Source organism: Ricinus communis, chromosome 3 (genome assembly GCF_019578655.1).
Source record: "Ricinus communis isolate WT05 ecotype wild-type chromosome 3, ASM1957865v1, whole genome shotgun sequence".
NCBI lineage: Eukaryota > Viridiplantae > Streptophyta > Magnoliopsida > Malpighiales > Euphorbiaceae > Ricinus > Ricinus communis.
In genome coordinates this window covers 27,373,450-27,400,732 of record NC_063258.1, presented here as the reverse complement: position 1 = coordinate 27,400,732, position 27,283 = coordinate 27,373,450, and the positions used below count along the sequence as shown (strand labels likewise).

The following is a 27,283-nucleotide window of genomic DNA, read 5'->3' as shown; positions in this document are numbered from 1 at the left end:
GATACCGGAACTGATTGAAGACAGCCTCCATCAAAAAAATTCCATATCTACATAATATCGTCCAATGGCAACTTAACCTCATCCAGCAACTTTGACATGCAGCTATAAGTAACAAAATAATGTTCCAGACTTGAATCTTGCAGCAACATCAGAAAAGCAAGTTTGAATCGTAATTCTTTAGCATAAATACAGGCCTGACTTCTACTCCTAAAGAGTATAACCAATTCGATATTTCAACTCAGAAATAAGTAAGCAACACAACCTTGCACGCATACTAAAAGCATTCTGCAGACTTCTAGACTCACATAAAAGAGTAGCTCAATAACCAGTATCATCTCGACACATTGTTCCCCAGTTGGCATTTAGGAGGTTTCCTCCTAGATGAGTAGCAGTGACAATCCATAAATGTCAGTTTTTATAGCCTTCAAATGTCATCCCTGAGTAATAGGCCTCTGTTATATATGTCGTTCGGACAATCCAGTAGAAGAAAAACATCCTGCAAGTTACAAAGTATGAACTGACAATTGAGAGGGTTATTTATAATTGTTGTATGAAATGCGATTAGAATGCTAAAGCTTTTTTATCTTTGCATGCATAAATGACATATATTAAAGAAAATGTGACAATGGAATGATTCCTCATTTCCACCACTCTAAACTGATGCCAATATATGAATCTGGAAGACAGACATGAATACCAAGCTATAGAAAAGGGCAAGATCCTTAATACTCTTTCATGGGATCTGAAAAGAGATAGACAAGTATATCATATTTCAAATGTACATATCAAAAGCTCCCAGACCATGGCAATAAGAAATCCCATCTGATGACTTCTTTCATTGCCATAACAGGTAAAACAGTATTTTATAGCCAAAAGGAAAATGAGGTGAAGTTTATGTGATCTCACAAGAAACCACATCAATGAAAAAGATTCTGTTCTCTGTTACCTCAACATATTCAGAAAATGGCCATATGGAAAAAGAAAGAAAAAAGAAAAGCACAGTTAAAGTTGAGGAATCAAATGTATAAAATGCAAAAGCAATCCCATCAGGAAAACCAGAAGACAATCAGAAAAAGGATGGGTGAACCAATGTAGGTAGGTTAGCATGACATGATCATGTGCATAAATGCCTAACATGTCTATCTTAATGCATATGTATATCACTAATATCTATAACATTTCCATAACAATAGAGCTCCTTGAGCTGTGACTTTTCCTGCACGTAATATGTTTCTGAAGTAATGTAAAGAAGTCATTGTACTTATGAAAGATCAATTAATTAGCCTTTAAAATAGTTCTTACTAAAATTGTCAACAATTCCGAGTCAAAAGCAAGAAGCAAATATAAAAATAATTCAGAAAATTCTCATGCACCATAAGAAACCATCGGGTACCTCATATGTGTAATCATGAATTTGAAGCATAATAAATGTCAAAACACTATTTACATTAGAAAATGAAAAAGTTGGTGATGGAAGAGAAATCGCTCCTGCAGATGCCAGGTCCCATTACCATGACAACAAAGTAATTTAAGTACACCAAAACTCAGAACCTTAATGAAACAAATTATAAAAAGAAGAAAAAAAGGTGCCGTCATCAACAACCATTTGGCGAGGAGAAACTGTTTCGCCTAGTGAGAAGTTGGGGAAGGGGGCAAAAGTTTCATTACATGGAACCATAAATTTAGTATTTGTATGAGCCATTCACGACAACTATGTACAATACAGGGACCCAGCTTTGGGTAGTAAGCATTCCATACCAACCAATGTGTTTGTATTCACCTTTAGCGAATAATGTGAGCTGCTTATCATAGAGGAATAAAGCACAGTGGAGTCCATTGAATGCATCTCTGGGAACTTCTTAAAAGATTAATAGCTGAAAGCACGACACCAGTCACCAAACATTTTGCTGCCCTCAATAGATGCATCACTAAGTTCTTCATGCCCAGATCCATTGCTAAAAACCATAATGCATAACATTTTGTCAGCCATACTATCAAACATGACAGTATAGCTTTTTGAACAGTATGTATCCCACTTTATACACTCACAATGCGTGATCAAAAAATTACCCCAGTAATCACTTCGAAGAATGAAGTCGTTGCAATGAAGAAATCCAGCTACTTGAAGGACCAATTTTGCTGCTGTGCCCTTGACTAGTATTTGCAGCTTCAGAGGGCAAAACAGGCTTCGGAGCATTTCTTTTTGAGGCACCAGCAAGAGAGAATGAAGTGGAAGGAATGTGTGCATCATTGACAGCCTATAAGAAACCAATTGCTCAGGTCATTGAATTGTTGTCTGCTTTGACAAATTACAAAGAATAATGCGGGATATCAATCTCCTTCACACACAAATTCAAGAAAAATCACCTTCAACTGGTAACACATACAGGAAAATGAAGTATTGGAATCTGTAATTTGTAAAGGATAAACTTGTGGTACTTGGAATCTTATATGTTCTTATTTTATTAAGAATAAATTAAGACTTACAATTTTGTCAACATGATTATCAGAGGTCAAATTCTTGCCCGTTGATGATTTGAATTGCATGCGTACACCAGGACCAGCAGATCGCATGAGATCAGTGGAATATGGAGCATTATTGCTTCCTGCCACTTAGAATTAAAAGATATGTTACTAATTTTAGAATAAAGTCATTAATAACCACGAACTAGTATATCTAAATAATGGCAGCATGTATAACCAAAATTTAGTCTTCAACAAAGATCTGTGCATGTGCACTTGTACATTACGATTCTTATCACGAGAAGAAATAAAAGAAAAATTCAAGGATGTAACAGTTCGATGGTAGTGTGACAATGATACATTCTAGTCAAGTTAGGCAATTTCTGTTCCTTCACTTTCCAGCTTCAGTAATTGAAATACAATTTAAGTATGTAAGTTGATTTTGAACTCTCACTGTACAACGATCAACTTATGGTACCATACAGATCTAAAGTGAAACTTCAACTAGCATTGCCTCTGCAGTCAACTTTATGAAACTTATCCTAAAAGGTGACTCAAATTACAAGATTCAATTATTGAAATGACTCAATCATAGAAATGCAGATACAATTTCAGCAGTTTCCAACCTTGATGATTCTCCATATCTGTGGGCACTATGTGACTGCTACTTGCTCCAGGAACTGGCTGTAAAATGTAAAAGGTCGCCTTGTTATATAACCAATTTTAACCTCCAAATATATCAAACTATAAAATGTGAACAAATTTTTGCAATGGAAGCTCATACAGCCAAGAAATTAATGCCACAAACTTGGATGTGCTAAAATAAAACCAAAAAAATCACATACTGTGAGAAGGTAGCTGGAGGTAGATAAAGAAAGCTAAAAACAAAAAAAGAAAAGGCGATGATACTAACAGATAAACGAGGTTGAGTTCTATTCTTTTGTGCCTGATGGTACTTTATGAGGGTCCAATCAAATACGTAATCAAATTCATATCCTGCCATGAAGAAACAAAAAGAGAATGACATTAAAGTACTGATATTGCTTAAAACATTTAAAAGAAATATCTTCACTCAATAAATTTTAAAATGGGAAGAGTCAAGTCTCTTTCTTTTTCTTCTTATACTTCTCGTTAAATTATATGAATGGTTTAAATGAGATAAAATCATTATCTGTTTATAAATAATGTTTTTATTGGATTGTGGTACAAAAGTTAGCCCTAGCTTGTACGTTGAAAGTTGTAACAGTGTTGTGGTTCAAACAATGGTTTAACTTATCAAATATCCTTTATTTATTGGCTTTTACAAATCTAATTTGACATCTAGAATTAGTTAACTAATACCTTCCCGGGCAAACAAATCTCTGAACAGGCGCTTTAAGAATCCATAATCAGGTCTTTGATCAAATGTCAGTGAGTGGCAATAATGTAGGTATGAAGCAAACTCCACCGGATGGGATTTGCATAAAACCTAAAAGATCAAGAGAAACAATCTTTAAATGTAATAACACAAACTGGCCATTTGAAACCATATCAAGATGGTAGTTGCTCACCTCGATAGGAGTTGATAATTTCTTTTCACATATCTTATCGTATTTTTGCTTTTTTGTGGCAGCTTTCAAACCCTGCCATGGAAGGCTGAAGACATAAATTCAAGTTAGCTCAAAGAAAAAAATTAAAAGTTTGTTGCGGCAGGAGTCCCATTATTTGGACTATCCCAGCACTTCAACATAAAACATACTTAAATATCCCAGCCTAAGATTTGTCCTGTTAAGTAACCTAAAAGATACAAGTCCAACGAAAAAAACAACATACCTTCCTCTCAGAAAATATAACAGTACATAGCCAAGTGACTCCAAATCATCCCGCCGACTTTGCTCTGCAAAGAAAAAAAAAGAAATGAGGTACAATAAGGGCTTGCTTTAACCAAAATGAGAAACATTCACGAGTACATTTAATTACACATGTGCACGAGCACACACAGACTATGGATATAGATAGATTGAGGGATGAACATATATCAGAAAACTATTGCAATGTTCCTTGCTTACCAATTCCAAGGTGAGTATTGCAACTGGCATAACGTGCAGTTCCCGTCAAGTTTTTATTTTCCCTGGAAAAACAAAAATGGCAGAACAATACATCAGCTAGGTCAAAATTTGAATTCCTTATACATCACTATTTTCCCTCTCGGCTCTTCAGCATATTTGCTAAAGCTAAAATTAAGGAATATGGTTGTTAGTTGAAACTCGAAATATATAAAAGGAACATGATAGTTAACATTATAGGAGGGGAGGAAAGTCAATGAGAAGTAAACTCAACAAAGTAAACTGCAAGTTACCTATAAGGAATATGGCGATTAGTTGTGGCATCACGATATCTTTTCGCAAGGCCAAAATCAATTATGTAAACCTGATATGCATAATATGAGCATGAGATAGCAGATACTCCACGACAGACAAAGAATAAATTAGTTAATTGAATAATTCAAAAAAGAGAATAAAAGGATCGACATTAGACAAATAAAGAAAAAATCAGAAAACCTGATTTGCTTTTCGACCAAGACCCATGAGAAAGTTATCAGGTTTAATATCTCTATGCAGAAATCCTTTAGAATGTGCATACTCTATTCTTGTAATCTAAAAGAAAAGGAAAGAGTTAAAGCAAGCAAACAAAGATTAACTGCGAAGAAGAGTGTGTTAAACCATGCTGGCTTACCATTTGATCAGCTAACATTAACACCGTCTTTAGTGAGAATTTCCTCCCACAATAAACAAACAAGTCTTCAAGACTTGGCCCCAGTAAATCAAGAACCAGTACATTATCTTCCCCGTCAGCACCAGACCATTTTATACTAGGAATACCACCTACAAATAATAGGTACAATTGGTTAACATCACGTTATCTTAATTTCACTCAATTAGAAAGAGGATTCAAATGACAATCAATAATAATAATAATAATACATACTTCCTCCTTGAAGTAGATTATACAATTTAGCTTCATAAAGTAATTGTGGATGCTTTGTTTTACTATTCTCCTGCAAACACCACAAAAACAAAATCAAATTAAAGTTAAGAACCTAATAACTGAGCTCTAGCTATAACTAGCTAAAACTAAAGTATTAGCTCTACGTGATCAGATCATGAACTCTATCTCAAAATAAAATAAAATAAAATAAAATCTAAGGAAGCATACGATCTTAACGGCGACGATTTCAAACGTATCGATATGTGTAGCTGCAAAGAGTGAAACAAAACAAAAACAATAAGATAAATCCAAGACAGAATCAATTGAACACAAGCAGTCAGAGAAACTTTTTTTTCTTTTGAAAAAAGAAAACTAACCGAGAAAGATTTCGCCGAAGGAACCACTGCCGATCTTACGGCCGAGCTTGTATTTACCACCGACGATCCGTTCCATGAGCAGTTAATATACTAGTATGCAAAATCGATCAAATCTAACAAGCATGAAACTCAAGAAACAAAAACAGAGACTGATATATATAGATAGAACGAGTAATCGATGTTTTGTATGATCTACTAGTAGCAATTCGAGAGAGAAAGGAGATTCTAGGGGTATGTTTGGTATCTGTGACAAAACTAAACCACACACGCAGAGAGGAAATGAAAAAGTTTGGTAATAGACGACAGATAGAGAGAGAGAGAGAGAGAGAGAGAGACGTGGCTACGTATTTGTGTGGATAAAAGAGGGAAACTTTTAAGGGGTGTTTTTGGGATTTTGGGTAGGTAGTCCGTTGACCTGTTGACTAATCGCAACCTTTGTCGGGCTCAAGGGTAAGGTTATTTTGGTTTTTGCTCCCTAATTTTGTTTTTTTAAGCCTAACGGATTAATTTGGTTTCTATTTTTCTTTGCTATGATTAAAAAAAATGTTTAACAAATGAGTAATGCTGAAGACAATTTAGAAAAACTAATGTTCAAGCCCAACTTCATATTAATCAATAATTCAATGACTTTTAATAATGCCATTTTATGTTAAAGTTAAAGAAATAGCCACTAGATGAAATCTAGTTCTTTAGACTATAGTGTACTTGATAAAAATATATATTCTTATTTATTTATTCATTTTAAGTTGAACAAGCTCAAATATATGTGCTAGTTTTCAATATTAAGTATTTAAATTAACTAAATTATATTTTTAAATTATATATTAAAAATAAAAGCTTAAGCGTTACATTCATAAAGTTATTAAAATTAAAAATATATATATTTAACTTAATTTAAAATTGAACAAATTAAATAATTTTTTTGTATAAATTAAAATACTTCTAGATCATTAGATTTAGTATATGAATGCAAATAAATATCTTTATACAATTAAGATAGATAAATTTATCAATTTATATTATTTTTTTCTTATTAGATATTTAAGTATAGGATACATGCTTTTTAATGGGTGTTATTGTGAATTTCTCAAATTATAGGTTTTATTTGGGTATATAAAAAGGATTGGTGGCTGGGCATTCTGCGAGGTGTAGCAAGATGCTTATGATTTATGAATTTCACCAGCGGCGACAAGGGTTGATAGATACTCTAGAGATGGTCTTATCTTCCTATATGGATGTGCAACGACAATAACCAATCATATTGAGCCAGATATATAAAGTGTTAGGAGTGAAGGGATATGATTGGGTATAGACAGTGGAACAGAAACGTTGCGAAGCTTCACGGGCCCAGGGGATTTCGAAGATGGGGAAAATAAGGGCCCGTATGGCATGATGATGAGCATATATAGACCACTAAGCGAGGTCGCGTGAAACAACAATCATGCATGAGGGGAGTGCTCTACCAAAAACAAACGCCCCGTTTGATTGTTGCTTGTTTTGAATTTAAAATATTAATTATTATTTTAATTATAAAATTTAATTAATAATATAATTTTATTAAATTTTAATTCTTATAATTAATCTATAAAATTTTAAAAAGCTATAACAAACTAATTATTTAAATATCTTTAATTTTCTAAGATTTTAATATCTTACTAATGTAATAATATAAAATTATTTAGTAATTAGCTTTAATATTATATAAGTTAATATATCAATATAATTGATATTATTATTTTTAAGATTAAAAATTAATTTATTATTGAATATAATATTAAAAATATAATGTAAGATGATATTTTTTAGAATCATAATTATTATTTAATCACAAAACTAATTTATTAGTTAATATTATATTAAAATATAATTAATACTATTTTTTTAAAAAATTAGTATTATTATCTTATTAGAAAATTAGTTATTAGTTAATATAATATGAAATCATATTGCTACTTTTTAAGATTGGAATCACTGTTTAATTATGAATATAACTTATAAATAAATTAATTAATAAAATTATATATAAATTTAAATATTTTATGCGTCAAAAATAAATATACGTGTCAAAATAAAAATTTAATATGTCCAAAATTAAGTATACATATAAAAAAATTAAATTTTATAAAAAGAAAAAAAAATATATATATATATATATATATATTACGACTTGTTATAAATTAAAAGTAATAATACGTAATTGAGTTAATAATTAATATTTTTATATTTCTGCAATTATTTATGATATTAAAAAATATTTTTAAATAGCTTTTCAAAATTTATTTTAAATTTTTATTATTTGTAGAAGATATTAGTGAAATAACAAAAATATATTCTAAAAATTTACTAATTGATCTTTAGTATTTTATAAATTAAACTATAATAATTAATATTACTAGTTTTAAATTAAAAATATATTATAATTTTATTTTATAATTAAAAAATAACTTATTAGATAATAAAATTGCAATGTGATTTGATGTTTTACATTTGAAGTATAAAACTATTTTTGATATCAAATGAGTAATTTGTGTTTTATTTTTAATATTTTTAAATATATCAATTTTTTTATTTTTTAGATTGTAAATATTAAAAGAAATATAAAATTTTAATAATATAAATATTGTTACATAATTTAACATCCAATTAGATATTTTATAATTACAAAAAATTGTTAATATATATATTTTAATTTTAATTAAATTCTAAAAATAATTCTTAAATTAAAAATTTTGATATATTTGTAAATTTAATGGTACTTTTAAAAGTTATATTACTTATAAAATTATAATTTAATATTGGTTTATGTTAAATACATATAAGATTATATAAAAATAATAAATATATAAATATATATCTAAGAATATTAAAAAAATAAAATATGCGGTACTCTTTTATATGAAAAATATATTCATCTCTCAAATGTTAAACCATAATATTATTTTAGAATTATGATTAAATTCAAGGACAAACATAATATAAACAATAATGATTTGAAATAAGATTAGTAGGATTTATTAAATATATATATATATATATATATATATATATATATATATATATATATATCAGTGGAGATTCATCAACGTATTCATGCCTACTTGTGCAGCTAAGCACTAAAATTTATACAAATATATATTATATAAAAATAAAATAAATTTTATTGGTAACTAAGTGTTCACTAATGATTATATATATGGCAAGGCCATAACAAGTTTTAAGTTTTCAATATCAATTTTTTATAGGCTAACTATAAAATTATATATAAATTTATTACAATTTAATAATTAAATATTTAATTTTTTTAAAAGTAATAAGTAAATATAAAATTAGAAAATATTAATATTTAATTATGTATAAAAAGATTATATGATTAAACTCCATTACATTTTTCAGTATGAAAGAATAATCTCTATATTTAAGGAGCAATTCTTTTTCTTTTACGGTAACTATAATAATTTTTGATGTTGGTGGTAGGTGTGTAAATGAGTTGAGTTTTTCAATGTTCAGGCTCGGCTCGCAAAAATTTAACTAAGCTCGATTTTGATAATTTTTTTATATTTTAGAGTTCGAGCTCGATTCGCTATAATTTTGATACATTTGAACTTGATTCATAATTGGCTCAATAGTACATATAAACGAGCCGAACTTAAGCTCGACTCATTATTAATTCAGTATTTATATAAACAAACTAAGTTCCGGCTCGGCTTGATTTCAAGCTCATTAAACAAGCTTCATTTGACCAAATATTTAATTGTAAATTTTACAATTATAAATAAATTATACACAAAAGCAAAATATGCATATAAATTTATAAACTAAAATTATTAAGTTAAGTTATTAATAAGAAATAAAGAGTTCAACAAACTCTATAGAATTTTATCTCAAATTCGTTCCAAATCCATTTATAATTTAATCAAGATTAGGGATGCAAACAAATCAAGTCTAGCTTCATAAGTATCATATTAAACATATTACAAAAGTATTTACTCATGTTAATTTATAATAGTTCTTATTCTAGTACCATTCTTTTATCAGTTAGACTGTAATACATTTTATGCTAATTTATAAAGTTCTTACTCTATTAACAAGCTTTACAGTAATGCTCTGTTAATTTGTAAATATATATACTATAATTTTTAAATATTTTTAAATATTTACATAATATATGCTTGTTTATTTAATGCTAAAACTATGTAGTTTTATAGTAATATCTTTAAGCATTTATATAATATATATTTATTTATTCAACACTAAAATTACTTAATTTTATAGTAAAGCAACATAGTTTATGTTGATTCAAGTTAACTATATTATTTTTTTACATAGTTTTTATTTTATATTTTACTTAAATTAATTTATGAAAAAAATAAATTGGTAAGACATGAATAATAATTAAATGTTAACTTAATTAACAATGTTATTGAACTCCCACTTGCTTAAGTAACGATAAAATTATTCAATTAGAATATTTATAATTAAAGCCTAAACGAGCTCGACTGGTTTAATAAACGAGCTCGAAAATGAAATTCGAGCTCAGCTCATTTATTTTAATGAACAAACTCGAACAAGTTTTTATCGAGTCAAGTTTCGAGCAGTTCGCGAGCAACTCGATTTATTTGCAGCCCTAGTTGGTTGTGGACATTTTGTGAAAGATGCAGAATTGCTTGATACTAGACAATTATTTTTTCAGGAAAACTTGTTAATATACAATGATATGACAGTGCTGGTAAGATAATACGGTTGATTCCAATAAAAAAATATTTCTTAAATTTTTTTAATTTATGAATAAAAATTTATTTAGATATTTAAATTTTAATTATTTAATAAGTTTAACAATTAAATTTAAAATAATTTTATGAATATGCCAATTTAGTTTTTGAATGTTAATACTTAATTATTATTTTAGAAAATTCGTAAATATAATGATAATTCACTCTATTAAAATAAATATTTTTCAAAAAAAATTCTTTATTTTATAGACAAATGTATATTCAGATATCTAAATTTTTACTTTGTTCAATCTAACTCTTAAATTTTTATATAATTTTATAAATATTTCAAAATATATCTATGTACTATTTAAATATTTTATAATATGTGACATCATTTAATTGATCTACGTGTAATGCACATAATATATTTAAAATTTTAATTTTTTAGATTAAATAAAAATTAAAAATAATTAATAAGTTATGAAAATATTATTTAAATATTTATTAAATTAAATTAACTAAATTAAATTAAATTATTTAAAATTTAAATATTTAAATCTATATTTTATTTATTTCTTAATCCGCCTAAATCATTGGTATAACTTATAAACTATAAGTCAACATTTAGTTTTGACTATTGGTATGTTATACGTATGATATATTAGTTAGTCGTATTTTAAATTTTAACTAAATTTTGGTGAGTTCATATATATTTTTTATAATTATTTAATTTTTTTACATAATAACTGACTTTATGTTATTAATTAATAATTTTAATTTTATATATCAAATTAATATTAAAAATTCAAATAAATAAAATTGAGAAATTTTAAGAGATTTATATACACCCGTTTTCCAAATCATTTTCGGATGCCAACATAGAGGAACTCAGCGGCCCAAAACCTGGTCACGAACACAGCCGCACTCACTGTCCACTAACTACCAAAACGATGTCATTTACATGCATCTTCCACAAAAACAATCACTACTCCGGATCCCGGAATCACCTGTAGAAGATCACGAATGGCAAGGGATATAGAAAAGATGGTGGCTGTAGGCCTGATTTGGGGGTCCACCAACGCGTTAATCCGTCGTGGCGCTCTGCTATGGGACCAAAAAGTCCACTCACCTCCGTCGCCAAAGCTCAACAAGAATAGACTTCTATCTTTACTTAATAACATGTTCAGTCTACTCTTATTTTGGCAATATTCTGTTCCTTTCTTGCTTAATCTCTCAGCCTCCGCTACTTTCTTTGCTCTCTTAAGCAACGCACCCATTTCTCTTGCTGTTCCCGTCACTAATGCTACAACTTTCGCCGCTACAGCTGTGTTTGGGATATTTTTAGGGGAAAAGACACAAGTTGGGCTTGCTTTGTTAGGTACGGGTTTTATTGTTATTGGTATTTGGCTTTGTATTACATGATTTTATTTAATTCTTGAACTTCACTTTAAAGCAAATTACGTCTACTTGCTTAAGAATAATCGAAAGATTTTGATGTATGTTATGCTAAGTAAATTGTATTTATTTTTTATGGATGTGATGTTCTTATTAAGATGATTACTGGTTAGGGCCTGTATTAATTTGTTGTAGTTACCTCAATTTGAGTATCTACACTGAAGTTATAAGCATTTGACACTCTATGAAAAAATTGAGAACACAAACGATTGGTGTATTATTATGTGTTGCATGTAATAAAACCAGAACAACAAATTGGCATACTGAAGCACGAAGGAAAAGAATGAAATCAATACGATTAAACACAAAGAAGCATCATCTTTTTTGTTCTTTTTAATAGTTGTAGTAGGAGAAAAACTGGAGCTGCTGAAATTATTTTGTCCTATCGAGAGACCGCACTAGGTGACCCTGCATCTTAGAACTGTGGCTTGAAACATTCTGGCGGTACCTGTCCGTTGTATCGTTTAGTATCCTTGCAGTAGTCGTAGATCATGTAGTTATCTCTTACCCACTTCATCTGGCCCAGTTTGGCATTGGTCAACTGGCTGTATGTTGGCAATGTCCACCAGTTAGTAGGAGTGTTGGAAGCACATCCACTGATGCTAACTGGTCCATTCCACTTGCAAGCTCTTGGCCTAAAAGTGCGATATCTTGCTACAAAAGGCGCACTATTCCAGTCAATCTTAAGTAGCCCACCTCTGGTTGCCCAGTTATCAGCATTCCATAGGCTGGAGTATACCCTCATCCCTTGTTTATTTGGATAAGCTATGCCCTCGTTCTCATAGTTACGGAAAACGCGGATTGGCACACTGTCAACATACCACCTGAAATTGCAAAAATAATCTGAAGTTTAGATATCATGGCTTCTAGATTAATTATGAGTTGGGTGGCTTGATTAGAGGATACAGGAAAGTAAGCTGGAATAGTTCTTGGCAATGATCCAATCCAGTCACAGTTTTAGGAAGATGGCAATCAAACAGTTGTAACAGTGAAAAAGATAGCAATGAGAATATCAATGTATACTAGTTCACTTTTTTTCTCCTTAGATTTTGAAACTTGCATGAGACCCTTTTTGGACTGAGCAAAGGACTAAGGATGATGTTGAACCACTAGAGACATTAACTGTGTAATCTGCTAACTTACACCACCATCGAAGGGTTCCAATGAATGGTGTAGTTGTGGAAATCGGCTGTTGGGTCAAACCAAGGATAGAACTGCTGCTCCCTGCTTCCATTTCCTTGCGTGTAGATGTTTGTGTGGATGATGTATGGTTGTCCTGAGACATTACCTAAGAACTCGAAATCTATCTCATCATGCCGGTCTCCACTAGAGGATACCTGCACAAATGAACAATGTTAAACTCTGAAAACGTAACTTGTCCATGTTATGGACTAAGCCTAGGGCGTTTTGCCTTTCTGTTGTTTCATCAAGATGTCAACCTAGGATTCCTGTTAATAAGAGAATAAATCTAGACTAAAGTTTTTCTGCTTCGACATCAGTTGCATATTTAAGTGTTTTTTTCCTTTTTGTCTTTCAAGTGTCAAATTATGACGGACCTATCTTGAAGCCTGGAAAACTAGGAGCAGTTTATATCTTTTCCAAGGTTCTCGATGTTAGTCAAGTCATCGGACTTACGTAGTAGGCTGTTACTGTTCCAGCTGAGTTCCCAGGTACCAACTTGATTAACATTTGAATACTTCCAAACAGAAATGATCGCTTTGATTTAATGCCAGAACCTGAATTCGAAGTGACATTGGCTCAAAAATCGAAGTGACAGTTTTAGTGAAACTAATAAAGTGTTCATGATAATATTTATACAATGTAAGAATCATGGAGAACGAAGTATTGAAACGTACAATCAGATAATTCCACACGGATGCTAATCAGATATTAGTACCTGATGTTTGGTCCAATACAAGCTGGAGCTCGTCACCGTTTCCCAGAACTGCAGAATGCTGAGCACCCCAATAAAAATACATGCTCTTGGGGAAACTGGCATCAGCTGGACTGAAATGAAATGCTGTTACAAACATGAAAAGAGCTACCAACAAAGTTTGTAAACTCTCCATTTCAATTCCAATGTGATATTGTTTTCTTTGCATCTACCAAAACATTGCAGTTGAAATGGGATGTTTTGGTCCATGTCTTGTGGTTGCTTTATATAGATTATAACCAGCAGATATGCCTGGCTGATTACCACAAACTTTCGCCTGAATGGGTTTCCTATTTTCTTCTTATTTAAAAAAGATATTGATATAAAATAAAATAAAAACTGTCAAACAAAATGTTTAATGTAGTTAGGATGAGATGATGCTAATTAAGGCCACAAGTTATGCTCTGCATGAGGTTGATGTTCACAAATAATTTGTGCACAACCCACACTTCAACTATGTATTATTTTTAATTCAGAACCAACATAATTAGATGCAACCTGTCAAAGTTCCTAATCTGAAAAGTTCATGGGCTGAATTGTACATAGAAAATTATAGATTGCATAAATGTTTGATGGGGATGGGAATGTGAATGCCGTGATAAACTTACGAGAATGAAAGCTTATGCTACGGGCTGAGCCAAGCTGGGACGCGGTTGGAGTGGGAGAAAGCAAATGTCGTGCGCTAGACTAATGGTAATGGGCCAGCTGTGATGTGGACGTACGTGCTCGCCAACGACAATTGTTAACCGCGTTAGGTTTTGAGCGGTGTAAGTGGTTTCCATCGTAGAAAACTTCTCTGCGGTTTGCGTCGATAATACAATAATCTTAGGACAAATCAAACTCTTTGCCCAATTCCTTCACAAGTGTCACTTTCCACATTTTTGAGAAATTATTATATAGGCTTACAGCCCTTTTTCGGCAATGCTAAGTATGCTAAGATTATGGATGGATGGATGATAGGGTTAAACAAATTTTGTGGTTGAGATTGAAATGTTAGTAGGAGGTAGGATACATAAATGTATTTTAATTCAATACATAAAATGGGAAGCAGGTGGCCTACCATAAAGAAGCAACTTTGCTCCCATTCCCAAGATTAACAAACAAGGGAATATAGCCTTTTTTTTGTCTCTGCTCTTATCCCTCGTCATACTATCACAAATAGCATAACCTACGAAAAACTTTAACAAAGAGAAAAATACAGAATCAAGGTTCCACAGGAATCAGCTTCACTTGATCTGCACCCACTTGCTAACGCTAGGCACACCTTGGTAAACAACGGAGAGCATATAATACCCGGGAGGAGCAATGGTGCTGCTTGGTGGCGCCACGCTTGCAATGCTGTGTAATCCTAGTAAAGGATTGCTCTCCACCTTCTTCAGTCCCAAGTCGATGAGCCTTTGATTCATTGAAACTCCATGAGTAGTAAAAGCAGGAGCATACATTGTCACCTTCAGATCTTGCTGCTCTACTTTGAGTCCCTTTAACTTGATTTGGACCATAAATTCGCCGCCATAGATAAGCACGGGGAGGACTACCACAATCTCTGGTCTTTTAGCTGCAAGATTAGCATTCAAGTAAGGTGGAGAGTATTTCTCGATTCTTAGCTCAGTTGGATAAATTGCATCATAGATATAGCCATTGTTGGTGTTACTGCCGCCTACAAGAACTTTCCCATCTGGTAGAACTGCAGAGGATGAATGGTACATTCTTGCAATATTTGAAGGTGCTAGCTCAGTAAATCTTAGTCCCCTTTTGGCTCTAGGGTTGTATAAAACTGGAGTGAAATTTGGTTCTCTGGCAAAACCCCATCCTGAAGCTCCTCTTTTAGCACCATTCAACAAAAGAACATCTCCAGTTGGAAGAATCATCATATCACCCATAATACGAGGTGTTGGCATGAGTTCTCTCTTCCAAACAGGATCTTTAGCTGTGATTTTTATTCTTGCGCAATCTTGAAGTGCAGTATAGAATATATGTTTCTCAGCTTTAGAGTACGCATCTCTGTGTGCTGAACCACCACAAATCAAAACTTCTGAAGGAATCTCTTGTTGATTCTCGGCGTGGAGTTTTATTGGAAGGAGTGCGCACATGGCAGAGGCTGGATAATTGCGGTGGCCACCAGGGAGTACTGGGAACTCGCGGACGATCTTGTTGGACTTTGGGTTGAGCAGAACGGAACGACTATTAGCAAAGATGAAGACATTGCCATCAGTGGACAGGAAAACAAACGGATACAGGTTGTTCTCCTCCGGGTCGCTAGTTTGGCGAAGGAAGTCAAAGAAATAGGGTTTAGCATTGGATTTTCCTTCTGCTGGAATGTACTCGTAGCTGAAAGCATCACGGCCGCCGACAACGATATATCCACCATCTGGCAATGTTGCTTGTGTTGAGTACCTTGAATGGCAAAGAACACAAATCAATTGAAAAATTAATTTCTTACGGAAGCAGCAAGATGTATTTATTGGAAATGAACATGACATGTACATATATGGAAACAATACCATCTGCGATCAGCAAGTGCTGTTGGGTACTCTCTCCAATTGCAGCCTACGCATGTGCTCAGGTATCTAACAGTATTCGCACCACCTTGATAACCACCAGTGCTCACTAGGTTCCCATTAACGTCAAGACCTCCTGACGAGCACCATGTATCGGTATGGAGCTGCGATGAAATTCATTCCATACCATTAGACTTAACTATATCATCTATAAATACTCAATATATTTCAATAACAGGTTCTCAATGTGCACAAAATTAATTAATTGGGAACTGCCTAATGTGATGCGAGAGAGATAAATGAAATGTTTATACCTCGAGCGGTGTAAGTTCTGAGGTTTTGATGTCGAATAAGACTGAATGGCACCAACAATCCTTATCACCTGTAGTTTTGTTAAGAACACGGCATTCATCATTAGGTAAAGGAAGTTTAGAAATCTTCCAAATGGTGGCATCGTACATTAATACTTTGTCAGTTTTAGGGAGCAAGATTGCATGCATAGCAGAGACACCAGAATTCTGAGAAACAAGCTCCCAGTCCCCTTTATATCCAAGGTCAACGGGAGAATTCGAAGGGGTGTCAGCATTGCTAGGCTTACCAGGAGCAGCAACAATTTCACCTACCAGAATAGGAGTACCAAAATCATCAGGAATTCGGCTGTTCTTATAATCAAAAGGGTTCCCAAAGGGGTCTCCAAACAGTTCATGAGGACCTAGTACATGTTTCTGGTTGAAAATTTTATAGGCATTTGGCTCCTTCCAAATTTGTGCACAGCCTGAAATAAACAATAGAGGGAGAAGAAAGAGAGTATTGAATATGGTTGCCATTGTTGAAAGTTTCTCCTCCCTGCTTCCCATGTTATTCTTTCTTGAGACCATTTATATATGTGCAGACTGGTTCGTTAATGGGGCATGCAAAAATAGAATTGTTCCTTGTTTAGAGAAGAGCCACACGTAATGAGTTACATTTTGTACCGAAGAAACAAACATTTTGCATCGAGTTTCATGTATGGTATAGGAAATGAGATTGTTTTCTTGTTAAAATAACTAAAATCATTGGTTCGCCATAATCTCATAACAAATGCTGATTTGGTGCTGTTCCTCATTTATTTTCTGTTTTTCATTTTTAACATTTATATATACTTGTTCTTAGAGAAAATTAAAATAGAGTTTTTGAGCTCATATAACTTGTACCATTAAATTCATTCCATAATATTAGATATTATTACTTGTTGTAATATTAAGGCAATTTCCAAAATCAAAATAATAAAAAAAATGTATTAGTTAATTTTTTTTTTTAAAAAAAAAATTCATATCAATAATAACATTTCTGTTATAGTTTTGTTTGATATTTTTAATTTTTATTTTTCAGATTTTTAAGAGTTAGATCAAATCTTAGCTAAAAAAATGACAAATTTTGAGAGCTTCCAATATTATAAAATTTATATTTTTTACATAGGAATGATATCTGATTTGACATAAAATTAAATTTAAAAGAGACTAAAGTTAGTGTTTTCCATATACATAAAACTAAATATGGAAATGGATATATGATATATACTCTATTTAGATTTAAAATTTATGGAGGGGCCAAAGCTAAAATTGTTAACAAATTCCAGCCCCGTTATTGACTAATCTAACCTTACCAGGTAAAATAATAGGAAAAATGTCAAAGATGTTCAATTTTTTTATTTTATCAAATCAACGGTATTTCTTTATTATATTAAAATATAAAAATATGAGTTTTTAATTTTTTTATATTACGGTTTTGGTTTTTTCTTTTAGTATTTTTTGAGTAAAACAACTGAAAAATAATTGGAAAATAAAAAAATAATTGAAAAACAATCACACTATAAATATAAAAAAAAAAAATTTTAAAATTATAAAGTAAAAATAATATTTTTTATTAATTTAAAATATTTTTGAAAATCTCGCAGTAATACACAGCTTGATGCCACGACTTGGGCCATTTCTATTATTGTGGTCGGTTTCTAGGCATGCCTTAGCCTATAGATTTTGTTAAAACGAGGTGGAGGGTCTTCTTTCAGGTATGCAGTAGGTAAGTTTGTTGCTCTTCATCTGGTTATTGGGAAACACTTCTTCTTCCGGTTGCTTAGGCTAAAAAGACTATGGTAACGGTAAAATGGCTATTTCTTATACCCTAACTAACCCAGGCCTATTAATTTTTTATTTAAACTATTCAAACATATAATATTCCTTAATAATTGTTGTAATTGTGTTAAAACTCAGCAGTTAGCAATCTCCTTTGGATAATAATAATAATAATAATAAAAGAGCTCAGACACAATCCATGCAAGATTTAGTAATAAAAGATTGAGATATTGGGTCATATCAAAAGGCTACTTTCTCTTTAGGCATAGAAATGTTACTGTTTTGCAAGATCGCTTACCCAAATTGGATATACATTAACAATAGTAAATTGAAATAATTGACATTAATTAGTTAAATATAATGATTATGAAGCTCCTATTAGTTTTCTCTTGAAACAATGTCGATAAACCTGTTGTTTCATTTTGCCTTTCGTATCTTTTCATTGATTGACGTTAATAAAGCTCTTTTACCCCTTTGATGCATAACTGTAAAGAGCCTTTCATAGCTGTAACACTGCATACTAAAATTATAGTAGCCACAACTTTATTTAGTAACTATAGAGAAAGCAAGCAAGTAGCCAGCCCCCCAACCGAGGGCCAGATGAACTACCAGAGCGGGGGCCATGGCGCCCTCCAAGTCCCAACAGTGCCCACTTACCTAACCTAATTAAGCATACATAATCTTGATTAAAGTTGTCGAGTAAATAACATGAAAAACTTAACAAATGTATCATATTTAGAACGAATCACGGGTACACATTTATGTAAATACAGATTTATATATGTAAAGGTGCATCCAATCCAAAAAGTTACTCTTGCTACCAAAAAACAATAAGTATAACTTTTGGTAATTCCATTTAACAATCAACAAAATAATGATGCAGATGAAAGAAGTAGTAGGTTTAGATCTCTATTTGCATGTGAGAAACAACATCGAAGACATATAGATGGCTGCTTTCATTGTTATGTAGTAAGTAAGATTCAAATTTATATTCAACGTTCAAAAAGCCTTATATCAATATACTTCCTTTGTTTTTTCTTTTTTCCCCCTTTCTCTATTAACCATTATTCATTGAATTAAAGTTAAGAATCATATTTTTGGTGTGAGAGGAAAAAAGTATCTACATTGTACATTGTTGTTTTCTTGTTCAATCAAGTCACTGTACTGAATAAAAAAAGTTCAACGCATGAATAAAAATGATCAAGGAATTAAACTTCCATTGGTGGCAGTTGAGTTCTAGAGAAGTGACTGTAAATGTAATAAAAATCAAAGGAAGAGAGTTGAGAAAATAGAATTGGGTACTGGAGATTGTTACCATATCCTGGTTCTTGGTCACTGTATTGTGTAAAGAACCAAAAATTAATTATTAGAATCAATAGGTTTTATACATATCTTCATGAACATTTCTGTATTGATAAGGTCAATTCCGCATCTTAGAATCCCACACATTACTCAATCCATTAACTTAAAGACAAAATATCTTTTTCCCACAATGTAACCCTAATTTGACAGCTTTTTTTGTAGATTGGCACTCACTATTCTAATTGCTAGTCTTCAACAATTGGAAACTGCTGCCTCTACATAAAGTTGTTCAAAACTATGTGTTAATTTGAACATCTTTATACTCAATTACTTCTAACTATTTTGCATGATTCTTAATTAATAAATGACAAAAAATTATATGAGAATTATAAAATCATTTTTCACTTTTTTCTCGAATAGAGAATTTTAGACGCCCACTAATTAAGTACTAGAATAACAATTTTCTTTGATGTTGTACTCTAGATCTCCCTTTTGTCTTCTTTAATAAAGTTAGTACTATTTAACAATAGGAGCAAGAGAATAGAAATATTCCCCAATATTTCAACTCAACAAAGTATGAATTACTTGTTAGATGCTGTAAAGTATCTATATATATAGAGTTGTAGACCTATATGCAAAGCAAGAATTTGTGAGAACTATGACTTTCTCATTTCTTTCACAGTTCATGAACAAGAAGAAAATTTCATTGTCTTGTGCAGAAAGTCAACCTAGCTATATCTTTCGTAACACAAGATCCCTTACAATATGAAACTTTGAACTAGTTCATCATCACCTTGCTTAAGCAGTATGGAGTTTTGTAAAACCAAACTATACCAGTTGGTTGTCATCATCACTTCCTCAGTCCTTGCATGTCAAATGGAAGAAAATGACCGCTTAAATTGACAATCTGAGCTCCAAATCTAATTCTTGAGAGTCACTTGATTCAGAATTCTGGCTGCTTGAGCCCATCGAGCTGCTCCGATGTTTCTTGTTCTTCTTAGGCAGTGCATCCTATTTCATACATTGATAGAGGAGATTAGTGTCAGAATTACATAATTTATATCACATTGAGATCTTGATTGGAGAGTTGTCGATGAAGAATAAGAGAACTACCTCAACTTGTAGATTCAAAAGGTGTCTTGTTGTGCCTGAAGGTTGTGCAAAATGTGGAGCTTCTAAGAAGCTATTCCCTTGGTTCCAGCTAGTTTTAAGAAATTGAACATGTTGATTATTAGATGCCTAGCTAGCATAAAATGTCTCTAAAGAGAAAAGAAATCAAGATTTTTCTACAAAAGAAACCTTCCTAATTAATTATCTCAAGATTCTAAAGCAGCAAACTCATACAAGTATTACTTTTCCTCAAGAATCTGAAGTAGAAAATGTATGTATACCTTGCTGCAGCGTTTGGTTGTGAATCACCACATCTTATGTTTGTTCTTTCAAAATCACCTATTCCCATCTGCAACATTATTAACCGAGAAAATTATTGATTTAAGGACCACACATAACATAATAGGAATCAAATAGACAATTAGTCCACTCAACGATAATAATGATGTGGATGCATATTTCTTAAGCAAGGGAAGTGTTGGCTAACAACCAACACTCAACCTGATGGCTTGATTCATTTGATGAGGACCCAAATAGATTTGTGTTTTATTGTCTTACAAAGAAGGACCTAGGGTTAGTGCCATTGCCAGAGAATAAGGGAAACAGCTTTTCACAGAGAAATTTAACAAATCCTTATAGAGGATCTTAAAAGTAGCCATTCAATTTGGATTTAAGAGATTACTAAAGGCATGTGCTTTTCAAAATATGTTTATCCTTCTTTTTTATTTTTTTCTTATAAGCATAATTCTAATACCTAATTATTATTGTGCTAATGAGAAACTAATGCAAATCCTCTAAATTGTTCAAGTGTGTTTACTCTTTGCTAAAATTCTAGATCAGAATTAAGTTGCAAAGATTTGGATATGCAATTATGAATAGTTTTAAAGATCCCCCCTATAAGAAAACATATAAAACAAAAAAAAAAAAAGTTGGGTATACTCAACTCTTTCAAACAAACTAGCTAGAAGACTAAAGATCAACAAGCAGTTCCACATACCACAATATTAGGATGGAAACCATAGGAAGCTGAAGATGCTACAGATGATGAGGAATAAGAGAAAGAAGATGATGGTACGGATGAATAAGCTGCTGTTTGCATTCTCATATCCTCCTGCATGTGCGATCAACAACAATAATATGTTATCAATTACTTTTATACGGCTTTCTTTTCTTTTCCTTTTTCATTTTTTTGTGGGTGGTGGGAAAATTATATTGCATTTTTAAACCCTATAAACCTAACCTGGTGCTGTAATCCTAACACAATCTACAAAGATAGAAAGAGAGAAGGAATTTAAGAGAGATATACCTGGTTGAAATTAGAGGGATAAGGAGTATGAAGAGAAGGATGATAGGCACTACCCATCTGGCCATGTAATCTGATCTTCTCCAATTGGGCAACACCGAGTCCTCTTTGCGGTTGTTTAGGCTTGTCTGAGTTAGTTTTCTTGCCTTTTCTTGAAGACCCTGAACCTCTTTCATTTCCCAAGTTTGGCTCTCCAAAATAACTGCTGCCCATATCTTCTCTTTCTGTGTCGCTTGTTGATATCTGTGTTAAATTTTATTGGGGTTAAAGATTTGGGAGGAAAAGCTGAAAGAGAAGAGTTATATATGTATAGGATGAACAGACTTTTTGCTTTACAAATCCCAAGCCTTTCTTTCTTTTTCTCTTACAACAAAAAGATTAAACTTTCTGGCAAGAAACGGCAAAGTGCTGAGACAATCAGAGATCTTCAAGACTCATTTTAAGCTGTCTTACTCTCTCTAGTAATTATTGCATCGCTGGATCAGATTGTGTAGAGATTTAATACAAATGTATACTTAGATTTTATGCTCTTTTTTCTCCACCTTCTCTTTTGCCTTTTCTTTTTTAATTTATTAACAACTTCTGTATGATTTATATGTTAATTTATTCTTCTTCTTCTTATTATTATAATATGTTAGAGACTAATCAAAAATATTATATTATCCTTTAGTTATGGACTTTGTAGACTATGACTTGATAGCGATTGTCTTTTGATTTAATGTCTTATTTAATTTTCTAATCTACTGCATATCAATGCTATCTTACGCGCTATTACAGTGCGTTCATTTTTAATCATGCATTTAATTATTTCTTTTTATTATTATTATCTAAATACATATATATATATGTTTTACCTTTCACTGTACACGTTTGAAATTTAAATATATTCCTGATTAGGGCTTCATTAATCTTATTTCGTTTAAGGCAATTTAACTCTGGCCTCTAGAATTTAAGGTAAAAGAAATCTAATTTTAGAAACTATATAAATATTTATACTGTTTTGTTAACAAAATTGATTAGCTTAGTCCACGGCAGAAGTGAATGGTTCTCTTATTTTAGAAATGAAATTTAATATTATTGGCAAAAACTGTATGTATTATTAAGAGATATATAAGGCTTAAAAAATAATAGAACACACGCTCGATAGGGGGGAGGTGGGATCAGCAGTTCGCTATATAATTTCACAAAAGGCAGTACTGCTGGAAATCAAAGGTAATTTTTTTTTATATTAGATCATTAAAAACTTAGGCGCATGGTCCCACATTTACATGTGGCTTTTCCTCAGTTTGACGCAGCTAAATAAAAATAATAAAATTGAATTAAAAACAGAAACCCCAGCTGTAAAAATTCTCTAAGCTAACTCATTAAAAAAAGAGAAATAAAAATAATCTTGTTTACAGCTTCTTGGAGATTGTCTTCTCCTGAGAAACCGAATTTCATCGGCATTCCTTTTTTTTTTTTTTATTAATGAAAGAGAAGATATCTCTTTTTTCAATGCAATATATTGTGTAGATTAATACTATAATTATGTATTGGTATCATATATTAATTCTTTTGCATTTTGTATTTTTTAATTCGAATACACTTTATGGTATATTAATTAGCGAATGATATATAAAGAAATTTAAATTTAAAATTTTTTAATTATCAAAAATAATTATCTGGAGTGAAGAAAAAAAATAAAATTTGAATATAAATTAATAGTCGATATACTTTCTGGCTACTAAACAACGATAATAATAATTTCATTATTGAGTGATTAATGCTAAATATGCATTAATTGTGAGGAAAAGATAACGATAATACGAAGAAGATATGAATTCAAGGAACCAAATCTGATTGAGCTGTTTCACGCATGATTTGTGGGTCATATTTTATGAGTTGTTGTGGGGTGGAAAGTGAGAATCCTCCAATTTCTTATACAAGCATGTGAACACATTTGTAATTACCAAAAGACCCCACCATTCCCCTTCCTAAAACTTGCCATTTGTCACTTAATTAGCCTCAATTAAGTTAAAATATACTGGATTTAATTAATATGGAGAATTTTACAATATAACATACAAATCTCAAGCTAATACTGTTTTTTAACCTCGTCAGCCTACCCCCTAATATAGGTTTACTCCCCTGCAACTGTTGCTCCACTAAACACTTCACTTCTGTCCCTAAAATCACTTTCTTCCCATTCTTTTTGAGCTCAGCTAATCCACTTATAGTGACTAATATTTTTTTGTACTAAGGTTGGTTCTAAAAATAATCCTAATACAATTGAGATACAATCAATCAATTAGTTCTAATGAGTGCTTTTGAGTGAATATTATACATTAAAATGATTCTGTTTCGTGCATATACTGAAGTAAAATTTTATATTTTTTCTATTTCTAGTCATCTTTTAAACTCAATTTTTCAATCATGAAATTTAAATGGGTTATGTTTTATTGTTAATTAATACTAGTAATTAAGCTTAATGAGTTAGAGATTCGAATCCTGGATGGCCATAATTAAGAGAGATTGGTGACTAAATTCCGTCCTTTAAATGTATATCGGGGGTTGAATATCCCCACAAAAACAAAACCTTAACTCACAAGCTAAGGTCAATAGGGTATGGACTTTATGCATCAGTCAAATTTTTGGAACTCTTCCACTGATGATGATCCGTATAATAATTTCTCTAATGAAAGGGCTGTCCCATTACACTATATATATATATATATTTATATATATTCAAAACATTACATGTTTGAAACATAATTTAAGCATAAAAAAGAAAAGGATAAGCGAAAACTCAACACAGGTATAATAAAAACTAAAACTGGGTTTGCCCATTTCTTATTATAATTTGTGTGTTGGGTCTGCAGTGCATGCAGCCAAGGCAAATAATAAAACTATTGGATTACCAATGCTTGATGCAACCTCTGAGCAAGCAAGCTACTTTGACAAATAATAAATAGCTAGCTCTATATTATATAGTTTAATTATGCGCAAGGTGTTATTTAATTCATGTCGTGAATCAGCTGATTCAAACCAAAGTTCTCTAGTGTTCATGGGATAATTTAAACTAGCCTAGCCTTCCTGTCCCTAATTTTCTATGAAAGAAGCTAATGTCCATCACCACTAATCGGCTAATTGCAGTATGCCACGTGTGAATATTCTAGCGCTAGCCATACATTTCTTCATCAATCACTTAAATACAAGTAAAGAAATTAATTTGCTCCAATTGCTTATGATCGAGGGCTCCTTCTTCTATTTTATTATATAGATACTGTTCTCTTGTTTAATATGATCCCATGTTATTCTATCGGCTACCCGAGATTTTCTTGATGAAGGAATTCGGAAGTTTCCTACTACTAGAAACACAGCTTGTTCCTTAGACACAAAGGTAAAATGGAAAAGAAACTACCATCTTCAATATAATATGTAGTTATACAAGAGTGTACAAATAAAAAGCAAGAGATTTTTGTTGACCGAATACTTTTCCTTATTTTTTAAAAATTATATAATATTAATAAATAACTCTCTTATTTGGTAATTAGGTATGATTTGATTAATAATGGTGTGCATATAATATTTAATTATAATTATTAATATTCCTGAATGAAATAAATTAGGAAGACAAAGTTTAGTGGAGAGAGATGAATATCTACAGTAGATTGAGGCACATGCAAAGTTACAGGGCGTGCATTACTCCAGATGTTATCAAAAATATAATCCCTAGGAAGACGCTGCTCTATATATACATTTCTGTGTTTCCACACTTCCAAATCAACCTCGAATCTTTTATTTATTTCTTTTAATATATTCTTAGTTTTTAAATTCCATTATTACAATTATGGTACACGGGGACTTGTACCACTTCCACTTATTTATTTATGTGCAATTTTTCTTAATTATTTCTCTTTTTCCCTTTCCCTCCCTCCACCAATTTTGGTTTGGATTAGCTAGCTGCCAAGGCAAGGTTTGTGGTGCGGGTAAGGTATGTATGTTTAGGCCATAAATTAGAGTGACCCTTTTGGTATCTAAACTTTTTGGAGTATAATATTAGATTCTTGGAAAAAGATTGATCCAACAAATCTGTTGGTCAGCGTATGATGTGATTTTTACATTCATTAACATTCTTTTCCTTTTAGGATTATGGAGTTTGTACAATGTATATATCTCTCTACAATGTACAATGTGTTTTTTTATATATATATATACACCAAAAGAGTGCATATGAAGCATTTTAGCTACAATGTATTTGAGAATGAATAGATTTGAAATATCATCAATGATTTTATCTCGTAATTATCAGAATAATAATAATTACATTAAAATAAAACAATATCTAGATACTCATATCTACTGTAGATAATTTGTGGAGGGCCAGCATTAAAATTACAAGAGAAAAAGAAACCCAAAAAAGGATAAAATAAAAATTAAAAAATATATATATAATTTATTAATATGAAAGGTTTATTATTTGCAAAAGCAAATCTAAATAGTCAGTATTTATCCCTTGTGTTTGGGTAGTTTGGTTTAAGTTTAATCTAATATATAGTAAGTTATTTTTTTCCTAATCAACATACACACCCAAACAAAAAAAGGGTCTTTCTTTCCTGAAGGCATGCACATCATAGGAGAGAATTCGACTCTCTCAATTATCCAATAAATCTTGTTTCTTAGGAGGAAAGAAATAAAAAATAAAAAAAAAAATTTGGGTAGCTTAATTAATTGCAGACCCATTTTTCTACTGAAATGAGACTTATTCTATGAATTTAATTCAAGAAAAATGAGTTCGACTCTGATTTGGGGAATACTGTGTTGATTCCCTATTGCTAATGATGGAAAGATATTCTAGTTTTTTTCTCTCTAGAACACATCAGAACATTCTCAGAGAAGGTTTTCTCCTCATTAATTCTGTCAATCCATAAAGAATAAATCTTCCTAATGCTGTCCCTCACGAATTATTAGATAACAAGATTTTGCTAACCTCTAAACATTGAAGAATTGACTAATTAAGGGATATTATTGGATAGAGAGTTCAGCAAATCATATATAAATATAATTCTAAAT

At 31.4% G+C, this 27,283-nt stretch overlaps 5 protein-coding genes across 11 annotated transcripts; 1 reads left to right on the top strand and 4 right to left on the bottom strand.

The window, feature by feature from the left end:
• Nucleotides 1–137: 137 nt before the first annotated feature.
• Nucleotides 138–6,129, bottom strand: LOC8268323 (casein kinase 1-like protein 3). Of its 7 annotated transcripts, none has more exons than XR_007215038.1 (15): nucleotides 5,808–6,127; nucleotides 5,659–5,699; nucleotides 5,431–5,500; nucleotides 5,179–5,327; nucleotides 5,004–5,099; nucleotides 4,802–4,872; nucleotides 4,512–4,573; nucleotides 4,276–4,339; nucleotides 4,014–4,098; nucleotides 3,805–3,931; nucleotides 3,377–3,459; nucleotides 3,090–3,147; nucleotides 2,488–2,612; nucleotides 1,781–2,258; nucleotides 138–496 (listed from the first exon to the last, which is right to left on the bottom strand). XR_007215038.1 is itself a non-coding variant. In XM_048371714.1 (15 exons), the coding sequence occupies exons 1-14, from the start codon at nucleotides 5,881–5,883 to the stop codon at nucleotides 2,079–2,081; spliced, it is 1,287 nt and encodes a 428-aa protein (XP_048227671.1). In that variant the 5' UTR covers nucleotides 5,884–6,128; the 3' UTR covers nucleotides 138–496; nucleotides 2,071–2,078. The 7 variants fall into 7 exon arrangements, 5 of the variants coding, with proteins under 5 accessions (XP_048227671.1, XP_048227670.1, XP_048227669.1 ...); XM_048371714.1 differs by having other exon boundaries at nucleotides 2,071–2,258; nucleotides 5,808–6,128; XM_048371713.1 differs by lacking the exon at nucleotides 138–496 and having other exon boundaries at nucleotides 1,430–1,955; nucleotides 2,050–2,258.
• A 5,248-nt stretch (nucleotides 6,130–11,377) lies between these two features.
• On the top strand, nucleotides 11,378–12,054 carry LOC107260875 (transmembrane protein 234 homolog). Its single transcript, XM_015716203.3, has one exon. The coding sequence runs from the start codon at nucleotides 11,543–11,545 to the stop codon at nucleotides 11,939–11,941; it is 399 nt and encodes a 132-aa protein (XP_015571689.1). The 5' UTR covers nucleotides 11,378–11,542; the 3' UTR covers nucleotides 11,942–12,054.
• Nucleotides 12,055–12,167: 113 nt separating this feature from the next.
• LOC8268325 (probable xyloglucan endotransglucosylase/hydrolase protein 26) lies at nucleotides 12,168–14,134 on the bottom strand. The gene is made up of 4 exons (XM_002514213.4): nucleotides 13,872–14,134; nucleotides 13,610–13,710; nucleotides 13,118–13,311; nucleotides 12,168–12,798 (listed from the first exon to the last, which is right to left on the bottom strand). Exons 1-4 carry the CDS (start codon nucleotides 14,074–14,076, stop codon nucleotides 12,390–12,392), a joined length of 909 nt encoding a protein of 302 aa, XP_002514259.2. The 5' UTR covers nucleotides 14,077–14,134; the 3' UTR covers nucleotides 12,168–12,389.
• Nucleotides 14,135–14,904: 770 nt separating this feature from the next.
• On the bottom strand, nucleotides 14,905–17,277 carry LOC8268326 (aldehyde oxidase GLOX1). Its single transcript, XM_002514214.3, has 3 exons — nucleotides 16,720–17,277; nucleotides 16,409–16,569; nucleotides 14,905–16,301 (listed from the first exon to the last, which is right to left on the bottom strand). Exons 1-3 carry the CDS (start codon nucleotides 17,260–17,262, stop codon nucleotides 15,134–15,136), a joined length of 1,872 nt encoding a protein of 623 aa, XP_002514260.2. The 5' UTR covers nucleotides 17,263–17,277; the 3' UTR covers nucleotides 14,905–15,133.
• A 3,174-nt stretch (nucleotides 17,278–20,451) lies between these two features.
• Nucleotides 20,452–22,774, bottom strand: LOC8268327 (protein SPEAR3). Its single transcript, XM_002514215.4, has 5 exons — nucleotides 22,235–22,774; nucleotides 21,926–22,039; nucleotides 21,210–21,277; nucleotides 20,932–21,019; nucleotides 20,452–20,829 (listed from the first exon to the last, which is right to left on the bottom strand). The coding sequence occupies exons 1-5, from the start codon at nucleotides 22,442–22,444 to the stop codon at nucleotides 20,713–20,715; spliced, it is 597 nt and encodes a 198-aa protein (XP_002514261.2). The 5' UTR covers nucleotides 22,445–22,774; the 3' UTR covers nucleotides 20,452–20,712.
• Between the last annotated feature and the right edge of the window lie 4,509 nt (nucleotides 22,775–27,283).